Source organism: Ornithorhynchus anatinus, chromosome 5, assembly GCF_004115215.2.
Source record: "Ornithorhynchus anatinus isolate Pmale09 chromosome 5, mOrnAna1.pri.v4, whole genome shotgun sequence".
Lineage (NCBI taxonomy): Eukaryota > Metazoa > Chordata > Mammalia > Monotremata > Ornithorhynchidae > Ornithorhynchus > Ornithorhynchus anatinus.
The window spans coordinates 59,506,250-59,522,709 of NC_041732.1; the positions used below are offsets into that span (position 1 = coordinate 59,506,250).

The 16,460-nt window shown below is 47.2% G+C and overlaps 1 protein-coding gene across 4 annotated transcripts in view; it reads left to right on the forward strand.

The window, feature by feature from the left end:
• Positions 1-16,460, forward strand: part of CAPZB (capping actin protein of muscle Z-line subunit beta) — a 186,373-nt gene that overhangs the window by 59,532 nt on the left and 110,381 nt on the right. For 2 of the 4 annotated variants that reach the window (XM_039912056.1, XM_029065496.2), the window contains exons 1-2: positions 8,871-8,900; positions 10,411-10,455. The exons of 1 other annotated variant lie outside the window; for it this stretch is intronic. In XM_039912056.1, coding sequence (XP_039767990.1) covers positions 8,886-8,900; positions 10,411-10,455 — 60 coding nt within the window. In that variant the 5' untranslated portion in view covers positions 8,871-8,885. Of the gene's footprint in view, positions 1-8,870; positions 8,901-10,410; positions 10,456-16,460 lie in introns of those variants that run through there. One more of the 4 variants, XM_029065498.2, reaches the window with a different exon arrangement.

Here is a 16,460-nt window from a genome sequence, read left to right on the forward strand (position 1 = left end):
AAATTGTAAAGTAAATCTGCCATCTCCTTATACGCAATATTTGGATTGGCAAAGCCGTGATCTAAATCATTTTAATCTTTCTATGCTCTTCCATAGTTACCATATTTTGGTCTTCAAGTTGCATTTTTGAGGGATATAAAAATGCCCTTATGACTTAGAGACTTTTATCAAATCTCTGAGGGGGCAAGCTATTTAAGTGGCTGCCTCGGAAAACAGAACCGCACCCTGAACCCAGAGGCAGACAGCGATAATGATAATAATTATAGTAGAGTACCGATGATAATCGTGAAACACTCGGTTCAGTTCTTCACGTGTAATAGGCACCTCGTAAATACCATCAAGTGTCTGCTATGTGCCAAACACTGTAGTGAGTGTAGGATAAAGTCCGAGATAATGAGGTCGGACAGGGTCCCTAAGCCATATGGGGCTCGCGGTCTAAGTAGGAAAGCAATCTGCTTGAACCTCACCATTTCCCCTGTGTCTGTAATTTATTTCAATGTCTCTCTCACCCACTAGGCTGTAAGCTCCTTGTAGGCAAGGATGATGTCTACCAAACTCTTGTGGCCTAGTGAATAGAGCATGGGCCCGGGAGTCAGAGGGACCTGGGTTCTACTCCCACCTCAGCCATTTGTCTGCCGTGTGACCTCGGACAAGTTCACTTCACTTCTCTGGGCCTCGGTGCCCTCATCTGTAAAATGGGGATGAAGAGCGTGAGCCTCATGTGGGACCAGGATCGCAAACAACCTGATTACCTCCTATCTACCCCTGGGCTTAGAGCACCTCTTTCTACCCCTTGGCACACAGCAAGCGCTTAACAAGAACCAAAATTGTTATTATGACTCCCCCAAGCGCTTAGTGCAGTGATTTGCACACCGTAAGTGTTCAGCGAATACCGTTGATTTGATTGGCCCGAGCGCTTAGTATGGTGCTCTGTACACAGCGAGCGCTCAATAAACACGATGGAGTGATGGATTTGTTTGATTCTTTTCAAAAGGGATTGGAAACAGAGTAACAGTGTGCCTAGCAGGGTCAGACTGAATGTCCTGATCCCCAGACAACAGGGTCTAGCACAGGTTGGTATCTGGGAGGGTCCCCAATTCTAAAAGCATTTGACTCAGACTTGACCAAGACTCACTTCTTTAATAATAATAATGATAGTAATAATAATAGTGGTATTTGTTAAGCGCTTACTATGTGCAAAGCACTGTTCTAAGCGCTGGGGGGATAAGGTAATCAGGTGGTCCCACATGGGACTCACAGTTTTAATCCCCATTTTACAGATGAGGTAACTGAGGCACAGAGAAGTTAAGTGACTTCCCCAAAGTCACACAGCTGGCAAGCGGCAGAGCCGGGATTCGAACGCATGACTTCTGACCCCCCAAGCCCAGGCTCTTTACACTGAGCCACGCTGCTTCTCTTTAGACTGTGAGCTCATTGCGGGCAGGGAGCGGGTCTCCTAATTGTAGTGTACTCTCCCAAATGCTTAGAACAGTGCTCTGCACATAGTAAGTGCTCAATAAATAACGGTGATTTATCAACTCTTTGTAGGGTCCGTATGGGCCCCACGTCTCAAGCAGTTCTCCTCCGGGAAAACCTCCCTCTGCTGTCAGTCAGCGTGTTGTATTTACTTAGAGCTTACTGTGCGCAGAGCACTGTACAAAGCGTTTGGGAGAGTACAATATAACAGACACATTTCCTGCCCACAGTGAGCTTACAGTTTAGCCACAACCCTCGGGGAAAATATGTCAGGGTTAGCAGCCCTGGTTTGCCTGTTGGGACTGCCTTATTTGGGAACAGTCAACATTTGAAAGGAGCATTTTCCTCTTAAATTCTGGGAACATCTTAAACGTGATAAGCAGCAGGGCCTGGAAATCAGGGGCGTTTATTGAGCGCTTAATGGGTGCTGAGCACTCTGCTAAGCGCATTAGAGGGTACAATATAACACTCAGTAGACACATTCCCTGCCCACAGTGAGCTTATAGTTCAGAGGCGAGCTTTGAGACCCTTTTCTTACCTCGTTTAGTAACCCTCAAGCTCCTTCAAGGAAGCTCACCCTAGGAGGGGCAGAAAGACAATGTATGCTCCTCTGCCCATCCATTTTTTAAAACCAAGAAGGGAAGCAGTATGGCCTAATGGCTAGAGCACGGCCCCGGGAGTCAGAAGGACCTGGGTTCTGATCCCGGCTCCGCCACTTGGCCGCTGTGTGAACGTGGGCAAGTCACTTCCCTTCTCTGCACCTCAGTGACCTCATCTGTAAAATGGGCATTAAGACCGCAAGCCCCATATGTGGTTAGCTTGTATCTACCCCAGTGCTTAGTACAGTGCCTGGCACATAATAAGTGCTTTACAAATAGCATTTAAAGAGAAAAATGTCAATTTGTGCTGCTCGTGTAGTGGAAGGCTGTTCACAGATCCTGGGAAGGCCCTGTAGGCTCCTTGAGTGCTTACATTTGTACTCTCCTTGTCATGTATTCTCCCGAGCACATAATGCTGGGTGCTGTGTACACTGTAGGCATTCAGTAAGTACTATGGATTGGTCTGTGTTCTGAGGGATAAATGGAAGTGATAAATAATAATAATTATAGTGCTTCTTAAGCACTTATGTGCCAAGCACTGTTCTAATAGTGATGATAATGTTGGTATTTGTTAAGTGCATACTATGTGCAGAGCACTGTTCTAAACGCTGGAATAGATACAGGGTAATCAGGTTGTCCCACGTGAGGTTCACTGTCGTAATCCCCATTTTACACACTGTTCTAAGCCCCGGGGTAGATACAAGGTAGTCATGGTGGACACGGACCCTATCCACACAGGGCTCCCAATCTTAATTCCCATTTTACAGATGAGGTAACTGAGGCCCAGCGAAGGGAAGTGACTTGCCCAAGGTCACACAGCAGACACGTGGCAGAGCCGGGATTAGAACCCACGACCTTCTGACTCCCAGGCCCGTGCTCTATCCACTGAGCCACGCTTCTTCTCAAGTTTTCCAGCTCTGAAATCCTCAGACCAAATCACGGTGCAAGTTCTGGGGGAAGCTTCCGTGCAATTTCTAAAGGAGCCGTATCTCAGTCATTGTCTTGGTTTGGGGTTTGCATCTGTTTATAGTGGCACACGGCATTCTACCCCATCTAGCCTCCGTTTTTATTATAGACTCCTCCTCTCTCCCTTCTCAAAGGTGAAAATGCCCCGCGTTTCTGAAATTAGTGTTAACACTGAGTGGAGTTTCCAGACGTTTAATTTTTAAGGGTCAGTCGATGAAAAATTAACCTGTTACATGAAACCGGGTTCGTGGATGAAGCAGCAGCTCGGCACATGTGTAAAACATTAATGAACAGACAATAAGGTGACGAGTCTAAGATCTCCCGAAGGGCGTCCAGAAAACTCATGTGATCAACAAAAAGAAATATCTGAAAACAGTTATCTTGTTTTAGAGGACTCCATATCTGCAGGAGATTCTCTCTTCTGGTAAATTGCTCCATAAATGAATCTGGCAGATAGTTTTCTTGATCAGAGAAGACTCGATGTCCGAGAACTTGATCAATAATAATAATAGTGATATTTGTTAAGCACTTACTACATGCCAAGCACTGCATTAGGTGCTGGGGTAGATAGATACAAGATAATCAGGTCCCACATGGAGGCTCACGGTCTCATTTGGGAAGGAGAACAGAGGCCTAGGAGTCAGAAGGACCTGGGTTCTAATCCAGGCTCTGCCCCTTCTCAGCTGTGTGACCATGGGCAAGTCACTTAACTTCTCTGTGCCTCGATTGCCTCATCTGTAAAATGGGCAATAAAGCTATGAGCCCCATATAGGACATGGACCCTGTCCAACCTGATTAGCTAGTATTCATTCAATAGTATTTATTGAGTGCTTACTATGTGCAGAGCACTGCACTAAGCGCTTGGAATGTACAAATTGGCAACAGATAGTCCCTGCCCAATGACGGGCTTACAGTCTAATCTGGGGAGACAGACAGACAAAAACAATAGCAATAAATAGAATCAAGGGGATGTACATTTCATTAAAACAATAGCAATAAATAGAATCAAGGTGATGTACATCTCATTAACAAAATAAATAGGGTAATAAAAAAATATATACAAATGAGCGGACGAGCACAGTGCTGAGGGGAGGGGAAGGGGGGGGAGGAGCAGAGGGAAAGGGGGGGAAAAGGGGGCTAAGCTGAGGGGAGGTGAAGGAGGGATAGAGGGGGAGCAGAGGGAAAAGGGGAAGTTCAGTCTGGGAAGGCCTCTTGGAGGAGGTGAGCTCTAAGTAGGGCTTTGAAGAGGGGAAGAGAATGAGTTTGGCGGAGGTGAGGAGGGAGGGCGTTCCGGGACCGCGGGAGGACGTGGCCCGGGGGTCGACGGCGGGATAGGCGAGAATGGGGGACGGTGAGGAGGTGGGCGGCGGAGGAGCCGAGCGTGCGGGGTGGGCATTAGATATTCCCTGTCACTTAATACAGTGCCTGGCACATACTAAGTGCCTAACAGATACCATTAAAACAAACCAAACAGATATTGAACCCCCACTCTATGGATCTGTCACAAAATATACCTCTAGTTGTACTATCTATAAGTCCCGCTGAAACTTTTTGAATTTCGGTAAATTAGCTGGTTGTTCCGTACAGCCAAAACTCAATTCAGTTTTAACTTGGAACACTTAAGATGATTTAGCAAATGTATTATGATTTTTTTTAAAGTATTAGGATGGTAAGGTAGAAGTCCTGTTCAGTCATTTTTTGCTGAGAACTAGGATTTTTGACATAGTGAAAATTAGTTTAAACCATCCTAATCACTCCTAAATGAGCTATCTTGAAGGGTGAAACATTTGGGGTAATAAGTTTAGAGAAAAAGTCCCCTCTCCTGGAAGACGACCTAATCAGGTCCCGAACGCATGATAAATGGAGCTATTAGGTGTTTCCCGTTCAAATGGTAAGAAGGAGAGGAAAATATAAGTTGAAACGTGCCAAGAGAGTGAGTAAGATCGAACTGGTTTTGGATTCTGTATCACTTTGGGCAAGTCATTTAACTGCTCGGCACCTCAGTTACCTCATCTGTAAAATGGGGATTAAGATTGTGATCCCCATGTGGACAGGGATTGAGTCCAACCTAATTTCTTTGTATCCACACCAGTGCTTAGACCAGTGCCTGGCACATAGTAAGCACTTTAAAAAATACCATTTTTTTAAAAAAAATCTCATCAGAGAAGACCATTGATTGGTTCTCCAGAAGTGGCTAGTGATGTGATTATGGCAGAAACACCGTATGCCAGGACATTTCCAGTCTCTGCTGACTGGAGCCGTCGAGGCAGGATTTTTCCGCTGACCGAACTGCGATACTCCCCACAGTCTTGCATTCTAGGGGTCTCGGGCTGTAAAATTGAGCTCTAACAAAGTTATCTTTTATCCAGCATGTTTATAGAGGCTCTAAGCGAGGCTGGAGTTTTGACTTCTTTTAATGACTCATTTGTGATCTTTCACTTCCTGAAGAGAATGTGTAAGGGAAAAATCTGCTGATGGTAAGCCTGGGGTTACCGTGGGACCTGGAGGTTGCTAAGTTTTACCCTGGAATAAATATACAGAGGAGTCCATGGAAATTCCCACTGCTGGGAAGTGAACACAGTCTTCTTCCAAACTCTCCGGGAAATGCCTTGCCACTGGGGTCATCTGGTACTATAAGATGGGATGGGCAGGGGCTCGAACGTTCTGATAAAGTGAATATCTCAGATATTCTAAAGATAAAGAGGGATATCTAGATGGTAAGTTCCTTGTGGGCAGAGGATATATTCACCATCTCCCTTGAATTGTTCTCTCCCCCAAGCCTTTGGGATATTATTCTCTCCCAAACAAAAAGGAAGAAGCGCGGTCTAGTGGAAAGAGCATGAGCCTGGGAGCCAGAAGGACCCGGGTTCTAATCCCCTCTCCACCACTTGACTGCTGTGTGACCTTGGACAAGTCACTTCACTTTCGCTGTCAAATGGAGGTTAAGATTATGAGACCCATGTGGGACTGGGACTGTTTGCATCCTGACAGCCTTGTAGCAACCCTAGCACTAGAACGTAAGCCCGTTGTGGGCGGGGATTGTCGCTCTCTATTGCCGAATTGTACTTTCCGAGCACTTAGTAGAGTGCTCTGCACACAGTAAGCGCTCAATAATTGCGATTGAACGAATGGATTGCCTGGCACATAGTAAGCACTTAAGAAATACCGTAAAAAGAACATTTGTACTTTCCAAGCGCTTAGTACAGTGCTCTGCACATAGTAAGCGCTCAATAAATACTATTGAATGAAGTGCTGTGCACCCAGTAAGCGCTCAATAAACATCATCGATTGGTTGGTCACATGCATCACAAGGGAATTGGATAATATCCCCAAAGAGGGCCTATAATGGGGACTGCAAGGGAGCTGTTAGGAATCAGAAAAGCATAACGGAGGCAGGAAGATTGTTGGGTTGTTTTTTTTAAGGACATTTTACTCTGTCACTGTGGATTTCTTTGTCAGTTACTGAGCCCTGTACACATAGGTTGTCATAGCTGTTATTGGGCTTTCACAATAGCTCAAATAAAAAAAGAGCAGAAGCAGGAAGTGAATTATGTTCACAATTCTGTAGCAGACAAGTTTCCTCAGTTGCCCTCATTTCATTTTCTCTTAGATGGTGGTGAGTTCTTGTTTTGGGGGCGCTTCTGGTTTAATTAATTGGATCGTGTTTATGGAGTACTTAACTGTGTGCCGAACACTGTACTAAGCACTTAGGAGACCACAGTGCCTACAGTAGAGTTGGTAGACAAGATTCCTCCCCGCAAGGAACGTACAGTCCAGATGGGGATACAGACATTAAAATAAATGTAAACGATTTAATTTTTTCAATTAGAGAGAGCAGAAGTGGGAGATGGTAAGGAAGTTTGTTCTCTAGATTGTAAAGTCGCTGGGGGCAGGGAATGTTTCTGCCAGCTCGGTTATTATATTCTCCCAAGCGCTTACTTAGTACAGTTCTCTGAACACTGTTGATAGCGAAGCAGCATGGCGTAGTGGATAGAGCACGGGCCTGGGAGTCAGAAGGTCATGGGCTCTAGTCCCGGTTCCCCCACTTCCCTGCTGTGTGACCTTGGGCAGGTCACTTCACTTCTCTAGGCCTCAGTTCCCTCATCTGTAAAATGGGGATTGAGGCTGTGAGCCCCACGTGGGACAGGATGTGTCCAACCCGATCTGCTTGTAGCCGTCCCCGCGCCCGGCACACAGTTAAGTGCTTAATAAATATCGTGATTATGATTATCATTGATTGATATGTTCATAATTGCTGTGGGGCTGGTGTAGGGTCAGTATCAAGTGCTTAAGGGGTCCAGATTCAAGGGCCTAAGCTTAGCAGAAGAGAGGGTGAGTAGAGGAAATAAGGGCTTAGTCAAGACAGGCCTCTTGGAAGAGGTATCATTCTGCAGGGCTTTGAAGATGAGAGAGTGGGGGTCTGTCCGATATGAAGGGGAAGGAGAAGTAGTGTGGCCTAGTGGAAAGAGCATGGGCCTGGGAGTCAGAAGGACTGGGTTCTAATCTCAGCTCTACCGCTTGTGATGATAATGTAATGATAATGTCGGTATTTGATAAGCGCTTACTGTGTGCAGAGGGGAATCAGGTTGTCCCACGTGGGGCTCACAGTCTTAATCCCCATTTTACAGATGAGGAAACTGAGGCCCAGAGCAGTGAAGTGACTTGCCCACAGTCACACAGCTGACGAGTGGCAGAGCCGGAATTCGAACCCGTGACCTCCGACTCCAAAGCCCATGCTTTTTCCACTGAGCCACGCTGCTTCTGCTTGTCTGCTGTATAACCTTCGGCAAGTCACTTCACTTCTCCGTGCCTCGGTGTCCTCATCTGTAAAATGGGGATTAAGACTGTGAGCGCCACGTGGGACATTGGCTGTGCCCAACCTGATGACCTTGTATCTATCCCAGTGCTTAATATAGTCGCTGGCACAGTAAAAGCACTTAATGATCCCCTTAAAAAAAGGCAGGATGGGGGGCACATTCCGGGCAGGGGGAAGGAAAAGAGGCCTCTTGGAGGAGATGTGCTTTCAATAAGGCTTTGAAGTTGGGGGAGAGCTAAAGTTGGCGGGGAGTAATTGCTGTCAGATACCAAGAGGGAGGTGTTCCAGGCCAGAGGCAGGACGGGGGCGAGAAGTGGGTGGTGAGATCGGCGAGATTGAGGTACAGCGAGTAGATTGGCGTTCGAGGAGCGAAGTGTGTGGGCTGGGCTGTAGTAGATTAACAAAATGATGGAACACCTTAAAGCCGACGATGAGTTTTTGTTCGATGCCGAGGCGGATGGGTAACCGCCGGACGTTCTTGAGGAGTGGGGAGACGTGGACTAGGAATTTTTTTTTAGAAAAGTGACTGCGACAGTTAAGTGCTTGAGTGCCTTGAAAAGAACATCTCCGTCCTCCAAAGAAATGAAGCGTTCTGTCCTTGATGCTGCGAGTCGGCATTTATTCATAAAAAGCCTCACCCCGCCCCCACAGTATTGTTATTGCCACCCTCAAAAGTATGTGTTGTGGCTAGACTACTGAACTAGGTGCTTAGGGGTGGCGGGTGGGGTTGACATATAGAAGAAATGGAAGATAAGCTCATTGTGGGCAGGGTACGTGTCTGCCAACTTGGTTGAATTGTTCTCCCTCAAATGCCTCATTCGGTGTTCTGCTCATAGTAAATGCTCGGTAAATACAACTGATGATGATAACGATCCTTTTGAGAAGGTTACAGGCTAATGGGGGAAGACAAGGGGACAGAACTCTGCGAGTGTCATAAAGACATCCGCCACCACAGGTCGAAGTACATAAAAGTGCTGGGATGACTGAGGGGAGTGGACAAGGCCAAGAAAGTGGAGATGAGTTAGGAAATGGCTTCCGGGAAAGTGGGTTTCTTTGTAGAAGGGTTCCGAAGGAGGGTTGGTTTGGGGGAAGGGGTTGGGGTTGGAGCGGGCTGGAGTCCCGAAGGCCGTACAGGTGAGAGATTTCCTTGGGAGTCAGGAGGAGCACAAGCTGCAAGGAAGAAGATGAGAGCAGTTAATAACAATAATAATAATAATAATGTTGGTATTCGTTAAGCGCTTACTATGTGCCGAGCACTGTTCTAAGCGCTGGGGTAGACACGGGAATCAGGTTGTCCCACGCGGGGCTCACAGTCTTAGTCCCCATTTTACAGATGAGGTCACTGAGGCACCGAGAAGTGACTTGCCCAAAGTCACACAGCTGACAAGTGGCCGAGCCGGGATTCGAACCCATGCCCTCTGACCCCAAAGCCCGGGTTCTTTCCACTGAGCCACGCTGCTCCTTGGGAAAGAGATCCCATAGTTGGGGTCTCCAGAGAGAGATGGTCCCTGCTGGCTGGAATGAGCCCCTTCTTCCCCCCTGACCCTGCAAGGGGTCAAGCCTCAGTCCTCCTGGGAGCCAAGGCAGGCCCACTACCCACCTACCCAGCCAGGAAGCTGGTGGGGGCCGTCGGTCCGTACCTGAAGGTGTGAGGAGCAGCGTGGCTCGGTGGAAAGAGCACGGGCTTTGGAGTCAGAGGTCATGGGTTCGAATCCCGGCTCGGCCACTTGTCAGCTGTGTGAATTTGGGCAAGTCACTTAACTTCTCGGTGCCTCAGTGACCCCATCTGTCAAATGGGGATTAACTGTGAGCCCCAAGTGGGACAACCTGATTCCCCTGTGTCTACCCCAGCGCTTAGAACAGTGCTCGGCACATAGTAAGCGCTTAACAAATACAAATACCAACATTTAGGAGACCTCTCCCCACCCCCTGTCATATCCAGCCTGGGAGTCGGAAGGTCATGGGTTCTAATCCCAGCTCCGACACTTGTCTGCTGTGTGACCTTGAGCAAGTCACTTTACTTCTCTGTGCCTTAGTTCCCTCGTCTGTAAAATGGGGATTAGGACTGTGAACCCCACGTGGGACAGGGACTGCATCCAACCCGATTATCTTGCATGTACCCCGGCTCGTAAAACAGTGCCTGGCACATAGTAAGTGCTTAACAAAAACCATAATTATTACATCCAACGGGTCATCACTCTCCCTACTTTCAAAACCCCGTCAAAGGACATCTCCTTCCCTCACTAAGCCCTCATTTCCCCTCCTCGCCCTCCTTTCTGCGACAACTGTGCACCGGGATCCGAACCTCTTAAGCTCTCGCTATTCGCCCCAGTCCCACAGTGCTTATGTATATGCCCTTCTACTCTCCCATTCCCTTATCAATAACTTACTTTACTGTCTGCCTCCCCCTGTAGACTTGAATCTACCCCAGCGCTTAGAACAGTGCCTGGCACATAGTAAGCGCTTAACGGGCATCACAGTTATTATTATTCAACTGTGAGCTCCTCGTGAGCCCGAAACATGTCTAGCAACTCTCCTGTATTGTTTCCCAAGCACCGGGTGCAGTATCCGCAGTATCCGATTCACAGTAAACTCTCAGTAAGTACCACCGATTGATTGGTTGATTGATTAGCCCCTCTAGGCAGCCATCATTGGGATTTTTACTTTTGCCATTTTAAATTAGGGTACGTTAGCTTGTTTCCACCCTCGCTGTCCCTCCCCTTTCAGGATGACATGGGACTGCACCTAAATCGTTGTTTGTGCATCTTTCCCGGCAGTTAGGACCGGGCACTTAAGTATTTAATCAATGCAGTTGATTGTCAGAGACTTGACAGTGGTGAGGTGTTTGTTTTTTTTAAAAATTTTGTCTTAATGTAAGAAGGAGCAGGGAGCCAAAAGAGATTTTTGAAGGACGGGAGTGATGTGTTCCAGTTAGTATTTTTAAAACGTGGTTCTGGCAGCTTACAAGTGAGGTACATACTGAGAGTCAGGGATATTTTAAGAGCTGAGGGCAATAAGTGTGTTTTACCTTTGTACGGTAAGGTATTCTGGGTGGAGTCATCCTAGTGAAGATGAGCAGGGCTGGCAAAGAGGCTGTTCAAAGCAGCGTGGCTTAGTGGAAAGAGCACGGGCTTGGGAGTCAGGGGTCGTGAGTTCTAATCCTGACCCCGCCACTTGTCTGCTGTGTGACCTTGGGGAAGTCACTTAACTTCTCTACGCCTCAGTTACCTCATCTGTAAAAATGGGAATTAAAAAATGTGAGCCCCACGTGGGACAATCTGATTACCCTGTATCTACCCCAGCGCTTAGAACAGTGCTCTGCACATAGTAAGGGTTTAACAAACACCGTAATTGTTACTATTATTATTATTATTATTAAATCACTTCACTTCTCTGGTCTTCAGTTACCTCATCTTTCAAATGGGGATTGAGACAGTGAGCCCCTCGTTGGACAGGGACTGTGTCCCGCTCGATTTGCTTTTATCCACCCCAGCGCTTAGTATGGTGCCCGACACATAGTAAACGCTTAACGAATACCATCATGATTATTATTAGAGGGCCTGGAATTGAGTGTTGAGGCACAGTGACGGTTAACGGGTGAGAAAAGGAAGGGGAACCAGCAAAGGCATCAGTTAATGGTAATTATTGAGTGCTTACTGCACACAGAGCACTGTCCTAATTACTTCATTCAATTATTAATAATAATGTTGGTATTTGTTAAGGGCTTACTATGTGCAGAGCACTGTTCTAAGCGCTGCGTTAGATACAGGGTAATCAGGTTGTCCCACGTGAGGCTCACGGTTAATCCCCATTTTCCAGATAAGGTAACTGAGGCCAGAGAAGCGAAGTGACTTGCCCACAGTCACACAGCTGACAAGTGGCAGAGCCAGGAGTCGAACCCACGACCTCTGACTCCCAAGCCCAGGCTCTTGCCACTGAGACTTACTGTGTTCAGAGCACTGTACTAAGCGCTTGGAATGTACAGGTCGCCAGAGTTGGTAGACGCTGTTCCTGCCCACGAGAAGCTTATAGCGCACAAGGGGAGGCAGACGTTAAAACAGATTAGGGATCGGGGAGGGAGAAGTGACTGGGGGCAGACAACCAAGTACATAGTCGATTCAGAGCTCAGGGCGGATTGGGATATGCAAGGGTGCCGTCCGGAAAGGCCTCTTAGGGGAGATGTGATTTTGGGAAGGTTTAGAAGCCGGGGGAGAGTGGTGGACTGTCAGATGAGAAGGGGGAGGAAATTCCAGGTCAGAGGGAGAAAGAGGGCAAGGGGTCACTGGCGGGACAGAGGAAATCAAAGTACAGTGATTCTAACAGGTCGCTGTTAGAAGTGAGAAATGTGAGAGCTGGGTTGTTGTAAGAGATCAGCCAGTTTAGGTAAGGGGGATGTGCGTTGGTTATTCGGTTTATGCACTCGAATCTGTTACCGATATCTGTTATTTCACTTAACCGTGGCATTTTCATCCTTTCACACCAGTGTGCCCCACTAAAGGTGGTCCTCAGTGCCTAATGCCGTACTCTGCACATGACACAGTAGGCGACCTACAAGAATATCGATTAGACTGGATAGAATAGTCATGATGCCCCTTGTTAAGCATTTGCAATGCAGAAAATACCGTGTTAAGCCCAGGGGAAAGGTACAAGCATTGATTCAGAGAATGGCTCTGGGCCACATGGAGGAGAAAGGTGGATAATCAGGGAGAGAAATAACAGGGTGTGTGTCAGCCAAAAGAACATTTCAACAATACCAATAAAAGATGCACGGTACTGCCCGGAGGAAATTCAGTCAGTCAACCCAACAGTATTTATTGAGCGCTTACTCTTTGCAGTACACTGTACTAAGCGCTCGGATTGCCCTCCAATTCCCTGGCAGGGTCATTCTCTGGGATAATAATAATAATGTTGGTATTTGTTAAGAGCTTACTATGTGCAGAGCACTGTTCTAAGCGCTGAGGTAGACAGAGGGGAATGAGGTTGTCCCACGTGGGGCTCACAGTCTTAATCCCCATTTTACAGATGAGGTAATTGAGGCACAGAGAAGTTAAGTGACATGCCCACAGTCACACAGCTGACAAGTGGCAGAGCGGGGATTCAAACCCATGACCTCTGACTCCAAAGCCCCTGTTCTTTCCACTGAGCCACGCTCTTCTCTGCATCTAAACCGATGCAACTATCCCAACATTCCAAACATTCCCAATTTCTGCCTGTTCCATTCTCCAGCAGGGGTGGGTCTTCTCTTCGGGAGTGCTGGGTGGGATTGTTAAAAGCAATAGAAAGGTCAGGAATGACCGACGGAGAAGACCCATGAGATTTAACCAGGAGTCAGAGACACTTCTACTCTCAGAGTGAGAGAGGCGTAATCCAGGTTGTAGGCAGTTTACCAATCTTAAAATTTATCCATAAAGATGAAGTTATGCTGATCCAAGTATCTAAACGTCCGATAGGATATAGAAGAGAAGCAGTGTGACCTAGTGGATAGGGCCCGGGCTTGGGAGTGAGAAGGACCCGGGTTCTAATCCTAGCTCCGACACTCGTCTGCCAGGTGACCTAGGGCAAGTCACTCAACTTCTGTGAAGCCTCAGTTACTTCATCTTTAAAAGGGGGTTAAGATTGTGAGCCCCATTTGGGACAGGGACTGTGTCCAGTCTGATTAGCTTGTAGCTACCCCAGCGATTAGAACAATGCCTGGCGTATAGTAAGCGCTTAACAAATACCCCCGACGAAATAAACAAACAGATTATAGTCTCATCTTGCTTTTATACAGTCCCTACCTCCTCCCCTCCCCCCCCCACCCAATCTTGTATCTTGATCCACTTAATAGATTCCTAAATTTTCCATAGGGAACAATAAGTCTCCTAAAGGGAACGCCTATATTTGGTTGAAAGTCATCCATGGTACATGTTTGTACTCATTGTTTCCCCTTTCCAAAAGGAAATCAATCAGTGAAAGCTGGAATGCAGTCGTCAGAGGAATAAACACTTTATTAATTCAGAATGTTCAGTTTTTCAACACTGAAGAGTTGCCGAGGCTGGGCTTGCCTGCGAGTTCTTCAGAGCTACAAGTTAGTCTCCTGATCTTGCCTGAACACAGCCCAGTGTTGAAACAGACAACTTGAATCGGTTTCCATTTTGAAGGCGACCGAATTATTTCAAAAATTTAAATTTTGCGGCCGTCTTAGTCGTCCAGGTTCTTTCGGGGGGCTTCTTTTTAGCAGTCGCGTTCAACCCAGTTCATTTTTGGCTAAGATGGTCCTTGTAGGGCCTGTTGTACATCACGCGTGCTAATCTTCTAGAGGCAGAAATGTACTCTGCCTCACTCAGTGTCCAGATGAGGGAATGCGCTGAAGTCAACCCAGCCAGAAGGTGGAATCCAGGAATACCTTGTGCTCAGCAGGTACGCGTGTCCCCTTGACACTCTAAGCTCCTTGTGGGCCGGGATCTAGCTCAGTTGTTTTATTGTACTCTCCCAAATGAATAGTACAGTGCTCTGCTCAGTAAAGCAGCGTGGTCTAGTGGAAGAGCACGGGCCAGTCGGTCGTATTTATTGAGCCCTTACTGAGTGCTGAGCACTGTACTAAGTGTTTGGGGGAGTACAAGAGACATATTCCCTCCCACAACGAGTTTACAGTCTAGAAGGGGGAGGCAGATATTACATAATTAATGATTTATACATTAGTGGGAGTCAGAGAACCTGGGTTCTACGCCTGGCTCCGCCACTTATCCGCCGTGTGGCCGTAGGCAAGTCACTTTGCTTCTCGGCGCCTCAGTTCCCTCATCTGTTAAATGGTGATTGAGACTGCGAGCCCCATGGATTGGATCCAATCTGATTAGCTTGTATCTGCCCCAGTGCTTAGTATAGTGCCTGGCACATAATCAGTGCTTTACAAATACCATTTAAGAGAATTTTCTTTAAAAATTATTGATTGAGTGAGAGGCCCACCCTAGTTGTGGATTAGGCCTCCAGCTTGCCGCCTCTTAGGCAAACATAGCTTTCTGAGATTTGGACGCGTGGCCGGCAAAAGGCAAGACGGGGCAAAGGATTCAGGGAGGGAAAAGAAAAAGTTTCTTTTCATTGAAGGGGCCTTCGTAGACATACAAACGGATGAGATGACTCCAAAATTATCAGTGTTTAATGGGGATATTTCAGGTTAGCTAAAGAGTTTAAACTGCTTCCTCAGTGAACCATGAAAGCTTCCAAGGCTAAGGCTTGTTTTTTGCAAGCCTGGCAAAAAAAAAAAAAAAGTTCCCACATTTCGAAGTTTCTAAAGAATGGTGGTTTCCTGTGTAATGTTGCAGTCTTTGGATTTTGTCATTATCCGTAATATTTGAATGTCTAATATATAGGATTATATTTACCCAGTCATATTAGGAATATTTTCTAATAATAATGGTGGTATTTGTTAAGCATTGACTCTGTGCCAAGCACCGTAATAAGCGCCGGGGTAGGTACAACATAATCAGATCAGGCCCAGTCCCTGTCCGTCGTCGGGCTCCCCGTTAAAATAGGAAGGAGACCAGGTATTCGATCCCTGTTTTACAGCTGAGGAAACTGAGGCCCAGAGAAGTGAAATGACCTGCCTAAGGTCACACAGCAGATAAGTGGCAGAGCTGAGATTAGAACCCAGGTCCTCTGATTCCCAGGCCCGTGCCCCTTCCTCAAAGCCACACGGCTTCCCACACAGTTGACAGATAACTCTTTTTCTCCGAACCAGTTTCAGGAACTTGCAGGCATTCTCCATGATACCGCCAGGTCACGTCCCTTGGAAACGTGATCGTTCTGAGTGACGGTCTCGTGGGGTCTGTTTTCTCCTGGAATTATATGCTGTTCATTAAGGTCCATTCCAAAACCAGCCCCCACATGATGACTGAGCCGTAAAGGAAGGTCCAGAATTTCTTGAGAACTGCCTGCCTTTGCTCTGTTTATAGCTGCTTCCCCACCCCCTGAATTAGGCCCCCTCCTCCCCCGTCTCCCTAGGATCCCAGAGAAGCAGCGTGGCTTAGTGGAAAGAGCCCGGGCTTGGGAGTCAGAGGTCATGGGTTCTAATGCCGGCTCCGCCGCTTACCATCTGTGTGACTTTGGGCAACACTTAACTTTTCTGTGCCTTCTCTGTAAAATGGGGGTGAAGATGGTGAGCCCCATGTGGGACAACCTTGTGTCTGCTCCAGCCCTTAGAACAGTGCTTGGCACATAGCGCTTTCTAGACTGTGAGCCTGTTGTTGGGCAGGGATTGGCTCTTATCTGTTGCCGAATTGTACTTTCTAAGCACTTAGTACAGTGCTCTGCACACAGTAACCGCTCAGTAAATGCGATGGAATGAATGAATGAATGAAAAAATACCACACTTCCAGAACTACCGTGAGCTCACTGGGGGCAGGGAATGTGTCTGTTGTTGTATTGTACTTTCCCCAGCGCTTAGTTCAGTGTGTGGAACACAGTAAGTGCTCAATAAATGCGATTGAATGAATGAATAAATGAATACCAGCGCCCTGGTGTGTCCCCTGTGTTCCCCCGTCCCAGCCCCAGCTGTTGGTGACCGAGGAGGGGAAAGGACAGGGGAGGTCGAGGAAGGGACAGGTTTGACTCGCCTGTAACCCCAG